The sequence below is a fragment of the Balearica regulorum genome, chromosome 5 (assembly GCF_011004875.1).
Source record: "Balearica regulorum gibbericeps isolate bBalReg1 chromosome 5, bBalReg1.pri, whole genome shotgun sequence".
In the NCBI taxonomy this organism is placed as follows: domain Eukaryota; kingdom Metazoa; phylum Chordata; class Aves; order Gruiformes; family Gruidae; genus Balearica; species Balearica regulorum.
Window position 1 is genome coordinate 43,857,751 of NC_046188.1, and position 15,406 is coordinate 43,873,156.

A 15,406-nucleotide genomic window follows, 5' to 3' on the forward strand; every position below is an offset into this window, starting at 1 on the left:
ACAGGGCCACTCTGGAGTGCCAGATGCTACTTTAGGAGCTAGTTAACCCATACTGAGAAGCTGTAACACTATTTCTAGCCACATAATTTCCAAGAAACAAGTAATCTTGAATTTAAACTATGGTACTATCATGTGTTTAATTGTTGCTTGCATTGCTGAAAAAAGAAACTCAAACAACAAAAAATCCTCACCCTTTCTATATCCCCTATTATACACCCCAACCAATGCTTTAACACTATGGATGCTGCCACAGAAGCCAGGCTCCTTCTAACAATATATCCATAATTGAACCCGAACACAAGGTAAGCCAACTGAACACTCCAACTCATGCAGTGAAACGAATCATATTGGTCTGCTTACCTACAGGACCGAAGGTTACCAATAACTACATTTGAACAAAAGTAGCAGTGACAATTTTGTGGGAAGCACTCTCCAAAATCCCTATGATTTGAAAACCTTCTTGAGAAACCATGTGTTTTGGGACTAGATGGACCATACTGAAGCTCAGAAAACCATGGTTAGAAGGGGCTGAATGGTTCAGGTGCTACAGTTCTTTTCCTAACCTTGAAAATCCAAACACAAACAGACTATGCAACACTGAGGAGGCAGTAGATTGCACTCTGAAAAATAGTTTAAATAAGATAGGAATCTGAAGTGTTAATAAAAAATGCAACATTAATTTGACTCATTTTCTCTGGTAACCATCTTCACAAATTTCAACATTTCAGAAAGTTTGAAAGAAAAAAAAGTCAGCCTTGCTTCCCTGCTCATCGCACTCCATAAAATATCCCTCCAGTAGCTTGTATGCACTATGGCATACAACATGACGAAAAATTAGCACAGGCATTAACATACCTATCATATTCCAATCAGTTTAAGTGCTGCTAGAAACATTACCAAGACCACAAATTCAGAGAACAGGAGAAAATGGTCTAACAGCTCTTGATTTAGGTTAGAATTCAGTCTAGTTAATCTGTTATGCACAGTAATTGCAGACAACACAGAAGACTAGCTTTCCATTGCTGGAGACTGGAAACTGAGTTTTGCCACCTTTAACTTTTACTACATTTTAAGATGACACAGCTAAGTATGATTTCCAGAGAACAAAACAGCAGTGATACAAAGCAACACAGTACTGACACAGATGGTAAGCACTGGAGTGCAGTAAGATAAAACAAACTTACCAGACTTCAACTGCAAAGCAGCTGGTGGAAATGGGCATAAAAAATAAAGCCAGGAGTACTTGGAACCCCAGCAACTATTCTTTTTTGGCCAAACAAGTTATCCAAATATCATTATAAGTCACAAGTGTTACCTATACAGTTGACTATAAAGCAAGTTACTCTTCATAAACAATTTGATTTCCATGGAAGACAGTGTTTTGCTCATTTCTTCCAATTTAGTTTTTCATTCATGAACACTCAGGTTATCTCTCACAATCGGGAATTAACAAGCTAACTTTTAGAAGATCTATGGTGTAGCAAGTTGTTTTCAACATTATAAAATGCTTTTGACACCAACAGCAAAATGGGCCATGACCAATCACAAGCAAAACAGTGCTAATCCCCTACAAAAGTGTAAGGAAAAAAAAAATCTTATTTCCAGTTACACTCACATTTCCAATCAGCTTGAACACTTGGTCGCCGTGAACATTATAGACAGTCACAATGGTGTTCAGTGCAGCATTGCGCACAGTGTTGTCCCTATCACCAATATGAGTCGCCATTTCTTTTAAGGCTTTCCCTGGAGTTGGCTGGCATACATTCATGCCATATGATTCAACCAGACATCCAAGCTCTTCCAGACATTCTAAAGGAAGAAAACGACACATGCACATTCAAGTTTAAAGCTGCTGGGAAGAGAGCCCTCCTAATTTCTGTGTTGCTTGCACAACTTGAATATTCACTGCAGACAAGTGTCAGTCACAATGCTGATAACAGATACATTCCAGGTGATTTATGGGATGACTAGTAAACTAAAGGTTCAGATTACTTCACACAGATAGCATCCAAAAGCTTGTCAGTCATCCCTGTACCCTTCAAATATTTCCCATTACCATATATCAGCAATGTTACAGTTAGCTCCACATCTAGGTAGTTTAAACAGTTGCGAGCTTGCAATGTTATGTATATTTAACTTTCTATCAGGATGAGATTTTCAAGGCAACTAGGGAATTGTTTGAACTACAAACACCACACCACAAATAATTTCTATAATAAAGTTGAGAAAGATGTAGGGTGTAGAGACATTTATTTCAAATGTCTTGATCAGATTAACAGATGCCCTTAGTTACTTGGACAACAGTATTGTCACTGTTCTCCCCAGTATGGTTTCACTAAGACAACAAGCCTACTCAAGGGAGACTCAAAATGTTAATGCAAATAGCAATTTAAACAGACTGCTCATCTTTGGAAGGTACAAAGACACCAAAAATAAAAAAGCAAGATGATATTACTTTAAAATCTGATCCTTTAAACACTTAGAAGCATTTACATAAAACACTATACGTAGGCATATCTCACATTCCACCAAACATTATGCTGGGTTTTCCAAGATGGAAACCAAAGCAATTTCAAGTACTTTGCAATTGCCCAGTTCATCATGCCATTTCCCACCTGCACGCTGTTTTGAGTTTTTGGATTTTGTCCCCTCCATGATGAAAGTGAACATCTTGCTGGCTGGATAGATGAGACACATCCTGTTCAGAATGGCACGTACATCCTTGCGGATGACATCTTTCGGTTCTCCTACCTAGTGCAAAAGTTGAAAAAAGAGGGGAAGAAATACAGAATATTTTAAACAGTCTCATGATACTGTCAATTAGTCTAAATAATGTTAGGAAAGACAGAATAACTCTCAATGCAAAAATCCTCTCTGGTCAATGTCTTTTAAAGGCAAATATGCAATATAGAATTATAGAATCACTTAGGTTGGAAAAGACCCTTAAGATCATAAGAGTCCAATCGTTAACCTAGCACTGCTGAGTCCACCACTAAACCACGTCCCTGAGCACATCTACACGTCTCCTAAATACCTCCAGGGATGGTGACTCAACCACTTCCCTGGGCAGCCTGGTTCCAGTGCTTCATAACCCTTTTGGTGAGGAAACTTTTCCTAATCGAAATCTTCTTAGACCCTCCACCAGCTTCACTGTTCTTCTTTGGACACAGTCCAGCACCTCAACATCTTTCTTGTAGTGAGGGGTCCAAAACTGAACACAGCACTCGAGGTATAGCCTCACCAGTGCCGAGTACAGGGAGACAATCATGTCCCTAGTCCTGCTGGTCCCACCCGGCTGCCTGAGAACACTATGGCTCACATTCAGCTGGCTGTTGACCAACACCCCCAGGTCCTTTTCCACCAGGCAGCTTTCCAGCCACTCTTCCCCAAGCCTGTAGCGTTGCATGGGGTTGTTGTGACCCAAGCGCAGGACCCAGCACTGAGCCTTGTTGAACCTCATACAGTTGGCTTTGGCCCATCGATCCAGCCTGTCCAGACCTCTCTGTAGAGCCTTCCTAGCCTCAAGCAGATCAACACTCCCACACAATGTGGTGGTGTCTGCAAACTTACTGGCGGTGCACAGGATCCCCTTGTCCAGATCATTGATAAAGATACTAAACAAAACTGGCCCAAATACTGAGCCTTGGGGAACACCACTTGTGACCAGCCACCAACCAGATTTAACTCCATTCAGAATATATTTGGAATTAACATATTACAGTGTGCGATGGTATCCTGCTATATTCCTCATGAAAAATAAGGCTAGTTTCTGCAAAGTGAACTGTACCTTTAGGATAAGATATGGTATGAAAGAGGATGCTTCATTTTCAGTAAGGTGATACTCTTCTTGACTCAACAAATTGAAAAGCAATTTCAGGTATTCAAGTGTCTTCATCAAAACACTTGTGTTGGTATCAAAGAACCGCAGGGTAAGCCATTTTAAGATCAGATCCAGGCAGCTAATGACTCCATCTTTTTCAATCTCCAAGTGCTTGAAATTAAAAAAAAAAAAAAAAAAAAAAGAAAGAAAAAAGAGGTTGTGCAAAATGAAACACACTGTTCAAGGAAAGAGCAGAGAATAAGGAAAAGCTATGCCTGATAAGATGGTCTACCTTTATTGGTTGATTCCTGGAATCATAAGTACTCACTTTTAACTTACACAGCTTTCTGAAGTTCTAAGAGAAGTCTCCAGTGAGGAAAATTTTCCCTTCTCCCAAGAAACAATATTAATACTTATATTTATCATGCCTCTAAAAATTATTTCTATATATGTTAAGGCTTCAACTTCACAGAACAGTGACCCTTGGCTACTTGGAGAATTCCTATTTGATTTTAATTCAAACAGAATCTTTCATAGCACAGAATAATTCCCTACAACATCACCTACTACCACAGGTCCAGACTCACCTCAATCATAACAGCCAGTGCCTTGTTGTGGTGCTGAAAGTCTGCATGAAACATCTCATCCTGCAGCCATTTGGCCACACAAGTGGACATCTGAGTTTTTAGCTGCTCAATATATTCATCACGGGGAGTAGTGAAATTCCACTTTAACACCTGTAAAAGACAGCATTTGGAACTCAAAGTAAGTAACACCTTTTCTTCCTGAAAGAATATGCAAATTGCATCCCTTTTAATTCTGCTTTATAATCTGTTTTCAAGGTCTTCTTGTTATCAACAAGTAATGGGGAAAATTCAGTGGTTTGCTCACCTTGGCTTACATGAAAAATTCTACGTGGAGTAGTTATCTTTAAGCAATTATCTCAATTATTATCGCTTAAAGTGCTTGTTTTTAAACTATAGATAGGCTTATTTACTAGCAAGTTACAAATAACATCCATTGTTTAAGTAACAGAATTTCCCTACAAAAGACAAGCTTGATAAGCAGGACTGTTCAAAATGTGTGTATTAAAGCATTTACAATGTATTCCAGAACTGAAATTAGTTGAGTGATTTCAGGTAAAAACTTGATGATATTTCACAACTGAAGACCATCTCTTGGAAGCTGTAAAAAGGCCTTTGGCTTTTATGAGAGTGTATAAATGCAGAAAATTTGGAAATCAGAAGAGAAACACCACAACAAACCAGATATTGGTCTGTGAAAGTCACCTGAAGAACTAGATAATCAATCCAAGGAACAGACAGAGACTAGCGCTTTCGTGCCATAGTGTGTTTAATTCTAAATTAAAAGCTGAAACAATGCATTAAAAATTACACTCCTTCACAACTTGTGAATACATTCAGATTTTTCTCACCTTCAGACCTTTCTCATCTTTCATCCTCTGTTCTTTCCCATTTGGGACTATGATAAAAATAGGACCTGATTTATCATCATCTTCCTTCAAATTAGGCTTGCTTAGCACTTTCTTCCCCTGTACACCCTGAAAAAAAAGCAAGGTATTAACAGGCAACACAAAACACATATATGCCTCAGTCCCAGCAATTGCAAGCATTAGATACCAGCCAATCTCATGCTGCCCACGTGTATAAGAGCCAGAGAGAAGCTGGAAGAATAATGTTGATTAGAATTTTGAAAGTATGTGCTCTGCTGCTGTGGAAGCAATACCCATGACAGTGTGAGCAGTAGTACCTTGTGAAATAATGACACATCACTCAGTGTGCTAGTCACCCACACACATCCCTAAAACCCAACGTGGTACCTGTTTGATAGATTTGCTTTTTGTCAGACTGGTACTGCCTTTGCTGAGGCTTGTATTAGCTTTGGACAGGCTGGTATTACCCTTGGACATACTGCTATTAACATCTGACTGCTGTAAATAAGCCACAAAAAAGGCTTTGTTGTTAGACAGCTATTTACTCCTAAGAGTTACCATTCCAAACCTTTTAATGTGCTCACAGTAGACACATTAACTCAAGCATCAGAGTTTTGACAGAAGAATACATCAAATTAGGCAAATCTACAACATCCTTCAAGGTTTGTTTGTTCATTCCTGCCATCGATCTGAGTCTACACCAAATGTTCTCGTTACAGCACAACTTTAGACAATGGAAGCAACGGGACCGTAGAACAATTTGGGGTTTTGGTTATACACATAGGACAAACTGTGAAATTAACAGCAAAAAAAATTACAGCAACACAAAACAGAAAAACATAACCACAAATTCAAATGTAATCAGTTGAGATTATTATTTAAGCACGTTCCTTCCCTTTTTGCACTTGTGATTGAGAACATTTTACCCATTATACTGTAAAGGAGCTATGAATTTTTTTTGATACATGGGTTCAAAAATTACTGTTCAAAGTATAACACCGGAGCTGCAATGGTAAGAACGAACTCTCAACAGGATGAAATCAAGGAGGCCAAACAGATTTAGAACATGGCCTGAACTGCTCACAAGACTGCATTTTTGATAACATAGACTTTAAAAATTAAATAGGTAATGAAAAAAGTAGTGGTTGAGTGAGTGATATGGGAACACTTGTCACTTCAGAACTCAGACAAGCATAAAGATTCTCGGTAAAAGCAGTCCCTAACAGGGGTTAGGCTCTTCTATCTATAATATGTTAACGAGCTACAGCTATTAACTTCATAGAACTGATTTTATACAAAATGAAATTAACATACCTTAGCTTTAGAGGAGGCTCCTCCTGCTTTGGCTTTTTTGGGATCAGGCTTGGATTCCATGGTATTGGACCCTGAATCTTCAGCAAGTGCTGGAAAAACAACAGACCTTTTCAAACTACCAACAAACCCATTTTAGGTCAGCACAGTTTTCCATTCTTAGGACAGAAAAAAACCTGTTCATGGATGCAATATGCTTATCACACAGAGGTCCGAGGATTTAATGGACTTCTTTTATGTATCTAAAGTTCCACGTTAGCATACAAAGTTTGCACAATTAAGATCATAATATGCTAGCAAATTTGTCATTATCAAAAGAATTTAAAAACGCAAACCCACATACACTGTGCAGGCTAACATCTGGAGCTGTAGCTGCACCCAGTTTGAGGAAGCAAACTAGCCCCAGCAGAGAGATAAAGTAGGACTGCTTCTTCAGTCCTAGTCCCATTACTCTCTCTCTTGTGTCAGCACAAGCATTCTGGTAGCCCCACAGTGAATTATACTGAGGAAATAGTCCAGATAAAAATTCACGTGAAAACATTTTAGAAAGTGTTGTGTTAAAATCAGATTAATACCAAAAAACAAAAAAACCCCCAATAACCCACTAGTCCATAGGTTTTAGCCTCAATACCAAGTAGGTATTTTCAAAGAGCAGCTGACAGATGGTTGTGCATTAAGGAAAAAAAAAAGCCTCCCCTACATTGGAATGTGACTCAACTGCAAATAAGACCAGAACTGCAGACAGAACTCACTAGATCACACTGCTATTTGTAACCCTAACCATGCTGAATTCCTCTCCTCCTGCTAAGTATGTTTCTTCCTCTTATGTCAAAAAACTTCAAAACCCACCCTTTTCTCAGCTATTTCCCAGAATGTACAAGATGTTACCTGATGCAGGTTGGAATTTGGCTGGAGCTGCTCCCCCTACCACTCTGGAAGATGCTTTAGCAGGAGGAGCTGGTTTGGCTGGCATGTTCGCTTTGGCTTTCTCAAGCATGGCCAGTACCTGGTCTTTGGAAGTTGGCTAGAGAACAGGGGCGGGGTGGGAGGGAAATTTGAAAGATTAGTGATACTGATTACCAATACATGCCACAAACAAGAAAATAACAGTAGTTTGAAACAAGCTATTCTCTGTTTAGCATCTTCCAGGACATTTATCTTAAATGTTTTCAGATATTTCTGTTGAGAGGTAAAAACACCCTTCTATTAAGTTTCTTCTCCAAGACCTATGGGAAACACGTGAACCAGCAATTTGTTCTAGGTGAGACGTCCTATGACATTAATGGAGTGCCCTAACAGTGATTCAGCACTCAAGGGTCTATACGATACACTGAATTGCTAGAAGCCATCTTAAAGCATATGTTCAAAGGCTTACAGTTGGACAGTAACTGGTATGGAAGCTGTCTGCAGGTAGATTTTTTTCAGAAGAAAAGCAGAGTGAATAAACATCAAGCTCCTGAAGTGATTAACCTGTGCTAGCCCATAGTCTTTCTGAAGCAGAGAAAGGTCTAACTCACAGCCCCCTGATACTATTTCAGGGGACTGAAAAATATTCAATGCAGACAAGCTTACATGAATCAAGACAACATATCATGAGACTGTGAGTGTGACTTGTTAATATCCACTCATTCAAGGTCACGTTATCTAATCTTGGTGACGGAAATACCTTCAGCTTGCCGGTAGCTTTTGCCATCTTCTCAAAGCCAAGATGCATCATAAAGAATGGCAGGGCATCCTGTGCCTTTTTACGCACATCCCCATTTCGATCTTCAAGGCAGGAGTACAGGTGAGGCACACAAAAGAGCAGGTCAGAAGGAACAGAGCGAAGGGTAGGCAACTTCTCAGCCAGCCAACCAAGAAGCTAAAAGAAAATTTTATTTTAAAAGTTTTTGAAGAAGCGCTCACAGTGATCTGTCAGGCAACAAGAGCCTGAATAGTAGTCCTTTGCATACCTCTATGTGAGCAGAAAAATGCCCCCACCCCAACCTTTGTTCAGCCAAATATTCTTCTTAACCAACATCAACTTTCATGTCAGCAATAAAAAAAAAAAATAAGTACAGTATGTTAGATACATCTCTCTTATAACTTGGAGCCTGGTCTCTTAAGACTGCACAGGTTATTTCTTCCTTTTGAAAACATCATCAGAATTTCAGAAATGAAGAGAAGGCAATATGTTTGAGCTGGTCTTCGTTACCACATGGCTAATTTGAGGGAAAACACACTAGCTCTTAAAAATACTGATCAAAACAGAAAAAAGTTTCATTTCAGAGGTACTGAAATCTGAATGACAGCTATCATGCAGGAAGAAAGATTGTTATTAGGCTTTTAAGGTTTAACAATTTTATGTCAGTATGAAGACACAGCTACTTGTTTACCCATGTAACCGTAGCATTGTGTCATTTCAGTCTGCACAGATAAAAATAGTCCATAGCAAGTAAGGTTATTTTGCTTAGACACACATAAGGAAGTTTACTTAACAGAAGCCAACCTCTTGTCTTAGGAAAGGATTTTCCTTTTTGAGCTCCTCAGACAGGTCTTCCCCTTCCAACCACTCTTTCATGCCAGTTTGTTCAGCCCAGGCGTTCACAGTTGCTAGTGCAGCAGCACGAACGTTATTCTGTAGCAAGAACAAGATTTAAGAAGAATGATCCTAAAGAGGGGTCATAAGATTACAACAGAAGAGGCAATAGATTCATCTTTCCCATGAAAGGAAAAACCATCTACATCACAGGCTTTGAAATCTCTATTTTTCTTCACTGCTTGAGAAGCCTAAGATTCAGAAAAATTTAGTTTTAGTGATGGTATCAGCTGCAGAAATCACCTGATCAGCGACTATGCTTACCTACCATCATTTAAAAAAAAAAAAGTTTAATAAAGAGGGACAAAGGGTATCTTTAAAAGCATTTTGTACCTGCTACCGTTCATTGATGAGAATTTTGGGAGCCTCCTAATTCTCAAACAAGCCAAAGAATAAGGTTAGTGATTTATCCAATGCTTAAAATAGACTTATAGCACATTCATAAGTCAAGGCAAGTGGGTTATTAAGCCTGTTACTAGGGCACACTTATTTAGGACACACACAAGCAAAAGTCAAATCAGGAACAGGGGAGCCCTCTAACTCCTACCAATTTCTGTCTTCCAGTAGAGGGGTGTTTTTTTTTGAAAGCAAAATTCAGCACAGCACCCTTTTTTGAAGCAGCTATGTAAAGTTATGAGAAGTCAGACACAATACTTAACAGCCATAGCTCTTCAAAATGTTATCAGTATAGACATGATTGCATACATAAGTGTCTCTGACTACAGTGAATTTCTGAGGCAAGCTGATAATGTAACAGACTAATTTAGTTTTAGTATGAATTGATTTGAAATACAAAGGTAATATCCAGGCATGTATCTAAATAAGAAGTGAGCATCCTTGCAAATAACTTGTCCAATCTTTAATCTCACTGAGGAAAAGATTAAAAAAAAAAAAAAATCATGTGCTGCAAGTAAATAGATGCTCATCAATCTCTCTTGATGAGGCCTTGGTTCCCATCACCCAAACTTAATTTGTCTTCACTCATGCTACAAGCTGTTGATTTTTCTCGACTATTCAGTGGGTCCATTATCAACATTTCAAAGTAGGGCCCAAAAAGGATCCTCCTCATCTTCAAAAACTCTAGCAATTGGATAAACTAGGTAAATCTTGCTATACATTAAAAAAAGTTACTTCTGTAGCAATGTTTGAATGAGTATATAATACTCTGTCAGCATTACAGTGCTTACAAGTAACACTGGTATTATGCATTTTAGTAACAGTACAAGTTAATCACAATTGGTCTGATCCTTAAGCCATGTACTTGGAACTGAAGGGAGCTTGCTCTTCCCTCACAATAATTGTTGATTAGAAGAATCCAACTTAGTCGCATAAAATCTCAGTTCTTTAACACCCTTAAAGAGAAAATTTGAACTAAGCGTTTTTATCTAGCCCTAGGACCAATCTTAGTCCTTCCATTGCTTGGGACAGGTAGATCCAGATTCTGCTCTTTTTCCTACTCACATTCAGAGTAGAGACATCTGAAGTATGCCACCTCTGATAACTGCCTGTGACTTCTGGCACAAGACACTGGCATCTTCCCGAGCTGCTTTCCCCCACTGCTTCAAATAGCTCTTTCCCATGGTCCCAGCTTTGACTTTGATATAGCATCCTGACAAGCTCGACACTGACATTATACAAACTTCAGTGTCAGTTGTGCATAGCCTGTTTCTACCTAGAGTTCAAAGGTCTCCTACAGAGTTCACACTAATACGCTAAAAGAACCAAAGTTCTACAAGCAAACCTGATGAGCGTCTAACATGGTGTATTTTCAGGGTTAGAAGTATGCATACAGTCACCACATTTCATTTAAAAGCTCAGTTATGACACTGACTAGGTTTATTTACAAGCAGAAGAATACATCTTAGGCAGAATATATATTCAGGCACACACTCATATTTGGATAGTAAGTTGTCATTTAGGCAAGAACCTTTCAAAATAGTTTCCAAAGAAGTTTTAATTACCATCCACCTCTCAAAAGCAAGTCCAAGCAGCAACAGTTATTCTCAGGCACAGCTCAGATAGTGAGCAGCAAAAGAGGAAAGAGATCTTGATGAGTGTCCTACCTTACTGTCTCCTAGGACTGTAATGACAGGAATGCCCAAATTTTTCACATGCTGTTTGATATTGGGGCCCATTGCTGTTGCTAGCTGCTGAAGAATGCTCAGTGTTTGTTGCACCTGCACACAAACAAAAAGACTTTGAATAAAACACTGTTACAGCCATATGGACAAAAGTCCAAGTCATACAGGGAAAAGTAACACTGCTGTACAGCTAGACTTTTACTTTAGAATGTCTGCTCAATGATATCTATTCCAGACTTCAAATTCATCACACAGAGTATAGAAGAGAAGCAGAGCAGTTAGTCAAACTTAATTTTGGGATTTTCATTTGTTTGTTTGTTTAGATTTACTTACATTACATTCAGAGTAGATGTAGATTTTTCCCTTTTTTTGAAGACTTTTTTTTTTTTAAATACAAAGCAAAACCAAAGGCAAATATTTTAAAAATAGGCCAATATACGATCTAGAAATATATAATTCACTGTTTTCCAACTGTTAATTTCATGACATTGTAACAGACTGTGTAATAAGCAAGGTTCAGAAATTATAAATAGTTTGTCTTAAGTTCTAAACTGGAAACAGCTTAAAGAGGATTTTGAATAACATACCAAGATTTTATTGGAGTCATTGAGACGACTCTTCAAAGCAGCTGGAAGTTCTCCTATGTTTGGCTGTATGAACTTAGCATCATTTATTATGCTTGTTACTTCATCTAGACCTTCCTTTCTGATCTTCCAGTTTTTGTCCCCAATCTTAGACACTAGTTCAGCTGTGATTTTATCACTGTAAGATAAAAAGGGTAAAAAGCTCATTTTCTTAGTTAATTGTATTTGAGTGTTTGAACATCACAGATTTCTGCTTAGAAAGCCTTTATAAACACAAAGTTTTGAATTACAGTGGAAGTACGTCTTCAGGTTGTAGAATCCAAACCTACCCAATATCTGTTCTCGGCAAGAGATCCACAACATCATTCCCAACATCCTCCTGTTCCTCTTCCTCACCATCATCCCCACCTCCCCCACTGTGCCTGGAAATGCCACGAGTTGGGGCTGGTGCCGTCTGCCCTTGCATCTGCATGCAACACAAAAATCAGAAATAGCTATTTTACAGTTTTTCATTTGACGTTAAAAATAAAAGCACTTGCAGGATATGAATGCACTCTCTCAGGGTGATAGACTTCTAAAACATTACACTATTCAAACAAAACGAGAAACTTTTGAAGTTCATCATGAAAAAAGTGACTATTGACATTGACATAGCTAGACATAATGAGTTTGCACCTGCTTTGGTGAGCTGTCTTAAAAAAATCTGATTCACCTACAAAAATACAGGTTAGACCACAATATTATCTATGTATTCCAGCTACTGAAGTTTCTAAGTAGTTTTAGTGATATTTGGTAGTAAGAGAGCTACACTTCATACCTTTTCAAATTCTGCATCTATCTGGGAGAGAAGGGCTGGCTTCTCATCCTCAAAAAACATTCGCAAAGGAGGTCCCACATAAAGATACATGACTCCCAGCAAGGTAATGGCAGAAGTCCTTACAGCCTGTCAGAAAGAGGATAAAAGCACTCAGTCTTCAAATTAAGGATTGATAATAATTCAGGACTAAACTTCTAAATTTACTCACTGGGTTAGTCGCAGCAAGAGCTGTCTTCACATTACTGATGAAAGCTTTGACATTCAGTCTGTGGGAAAAAGATATCTTCCCTAAGTAAAATGCAACACAGAAAGCACCAACAAGGAAAAAAGTCATCACAATATGCTTTAAAAAAAAAAAAAAAGCACCAAGAAAAGATTCATACAACTAACTTACAAGCAGAAGATATTTGCACTTATAATATCACAGGTACAGTGTAGATGGTAGCTATCTAAATAACTACTGAAAGATACCAGTTTGAGGAACAGCCTACTAGGAAAATCAATACAGTAAACAAAATAATTTATTAAAGACTACTATTATTACAGCTGGAAAGTTTCTTAAACTACATCACTCACAGGATTCTAGATTCATCTCAAGATTTCAGTCCTACAATCATTTTAAACACCTGATATATGGCTACATATTAAAGGCGAGGGGTTTTTTCTTTGTTATTCTGTCTCATGATCTTCCAGAAAGAGACATAAATTTCAAAAAGAAGTTTACAAGAGAAAGAAAGTTTAGATTATTGAATCTTCTATACCATCACTGAATTCAATAGAAGAGAAAATAGGCAATCACAGAAGCTTCCTTTGTGCAGCCTCAGACACTACTGTTCTAGTATCATATCTACACATAGATTACCCTGCTGGAAATACATAGGTTTTGGGGAATTTACTGAACAGTTTGCTTTCCAGACTTAAATCAATGTAATTATCCATTTAATAGCTGTGAAGCAACTTAGACAGGCATAGTAACTGCCCAAGTAGTCAAATAAATTAATATTTGAAGTCTTAACTGCTTAGAAATTTTGTTCTCAGGAGTAAACTGTATTACATATGCTTGACCACATTCAGTTAAGAGACTGGTGATTAATAATTAAGGAATGCTATCCCTGGTTCTGATGGAGAATCCATTTCCTACCCTCACAGTGCCAGATGCAATAACAGCTACTTTGTTGGCTAAAACTTCATCCTGTTATCAGCCTCAAAATCTCTCCTAAGGAGAGCAATAAGCATGCTGGTATGTATTCTTCTGTAGGCTGTCAGGTTTTGGTTTTTTAAACTATAAAACGTAGTGATCCCCGGGTGCAAGTGTATCCAAGTAGAACGGGAAAAACAGATATGCAATACCACAGCTCCTTGCCCAGTCCTCTCCTATAGTATATAAAGTTTAAGAAAAATGCTCTTCAGAGAAGGCCGAGAATGAATTAAGCATCTAGTAGTGTAATAGTACCCTATCCTGTAAGTAATGTCAGATACTTTCATTTATACATTTAGAGCTAGAAGAGCACCTGACAGAGCTAGCACCAGAGTTAGGAACAAGAGTTCAGATGCACTTGCAGCCACCCTCTTCAGATCAATTTGACAGAGAAGGACAGATTCTTAGTCCTTAGAAACATTTTCATTCGAGTTTCTCTTAGCAATTTACTCAAAAGACATACCCAGAAAAGCCAAACTCTTTAATTGCATTTGAAAGCCAGTTCAAAGTTTCTGACTGGTTTTTAGGATTCTTTTGAGAGAAAGCCATAGCCACAACCTGCAACAGAAGAGAGTTAAGTGTAAGTTTTCACTGGCAAACCAGGTGACAAAGCAGTGTAATAAAGGAGTGAAGTCACCTGCAAAAAACACAGGGCACTGCAAGTAAACAGAAACAGCTAGGGTAACATGCGAGGAAAAATTTATTGTGTCACTGTAGCAGACTATGATTTCAAATGAAGTGAACCAGAAGTTCATGAAGTACTTAAAGGCAGCCAGAGATTCCTTTATTATGGATGTGTACCTGCTTTGGCAGTATTTCAACAAAATACTAATTTACTAGTCATTATTTCCTCTTTTGGAGGAACTTGTATTTAACTTCTGCCTTAGGAGGTACCTTGAGAGCAAACAAATCACCTTTAGGCAACAGAGAAAAAATCAGAGATTTAGAATTTACTCCTCTGACTGAAAGAATACCCCACATAGTATTTTGGATTTTATTTACTGGAAGAATACCTTTGCTGCTTACTCACCTGCTCAGCAGTCCACGGCAACTGACAGGCCTCTGCTATTGCTGTCATGGCTTCTTTTGCATTACTCCCACATTTCACGTCACCAACCTTGTCTACGAGCCCATCCAGCACAACCTGGGCTGAAGTTTTGGAGAAGTTTCCCTTCTGTGCAATCAGTGCAACTATGTGCAGTTTCATCTGCATCACCTGGAACATCCACACAGGCAAGGAAGTTACTCATGTCTTCATGTATTTTAGACCAAATTTTTATTCTATATATTTAGAGATATATAACAAAATAAATATATGTATTTGTGGGTAAACACAAATGTATACATAAAGTATCTATTTGTGTGTGTATACACACAGAAACATATATACACATATAAGAATGTGACCACAAACATGTTTATGTACACAAATACATATTTTATACACACATACAAGGTTGTGTGATTATACATACAAATACATGTTTTTAATATCTATATTATAGATATGTATAGATATCTATTATAGATCTATATCTATATTATTATTATACACAGTAATATT

The 15,406-nt window shown here is 38.1% G+C and overlaps 1 protein-coding gene across 2 annotated transcripts in view; it reads right to left on the minus strand.

Annotated features, from left to right (window-relative positions):
• Nucleotides 1–15,406, minus strand: part of CKAP5 (cytoskeleton associated protein 5) — a 51,925-nt gene that overhangs the window by 11,064 nt on the left and 25,455 nt on the right. For both annotated transcript variants that reach the window (XM_075754570.1, XM_075754571.1), the window contains exons 17-32: nt 14,873–15,058; nt 14,306–14,400; nt 12,853–12,910; nt 12,645–12,770; nt 12,157–12,293; nt 11,831–12,005; nt 11,226–11,339; nt 9,073–9,201; nt 8,251–8,445; nt 7,473–7,608; nt 6,588–6,676; nt 5,256–5,381; nt 4,408–4,557; nt 3,788–3,991; nt 2,616–2,751; nt 1,616–1,809 (exon numbers count right to left, since the gene is read on the minus strand). In XM_075754570.1, the coding sequence (XP_075610685.1) occupies nt 1,616–1,809; nt 2,616–2,751; nt 3,788–3,991; nt 4,408–4,557; nt 5,256–5,381; nt 6,588–6,676; nt 7,473–7,608; nt 8,251–8,445; nt 9,073–9,201; nt 11,226–11,339; nt 11,831–12,005; nt 12,157–12,293; nt 12,645–12,770; nt 12,853–12,910; nt 14,306–14,400; nt 14,873–15,058 (2,250 nt within the window). The remainder of the gene's footprint in view (nt 1–1,615; nt 1,810–2,615; nt 2,752–3,787; nt 3,992–4,407; nt 4,558–5,255; nt 5,382–6,587; nt 6,677–7,472; nt 7,609–8,250; nt 8,446–9,072; nt 9,202–11,225; nt 11,340–11,830; nt 12,006–12,156; nt 12,294–12,644; nt 12,771–12,852; nt 12,911–14,305; nt 14,401–14,872; nt 15,059–15,406) is intronic.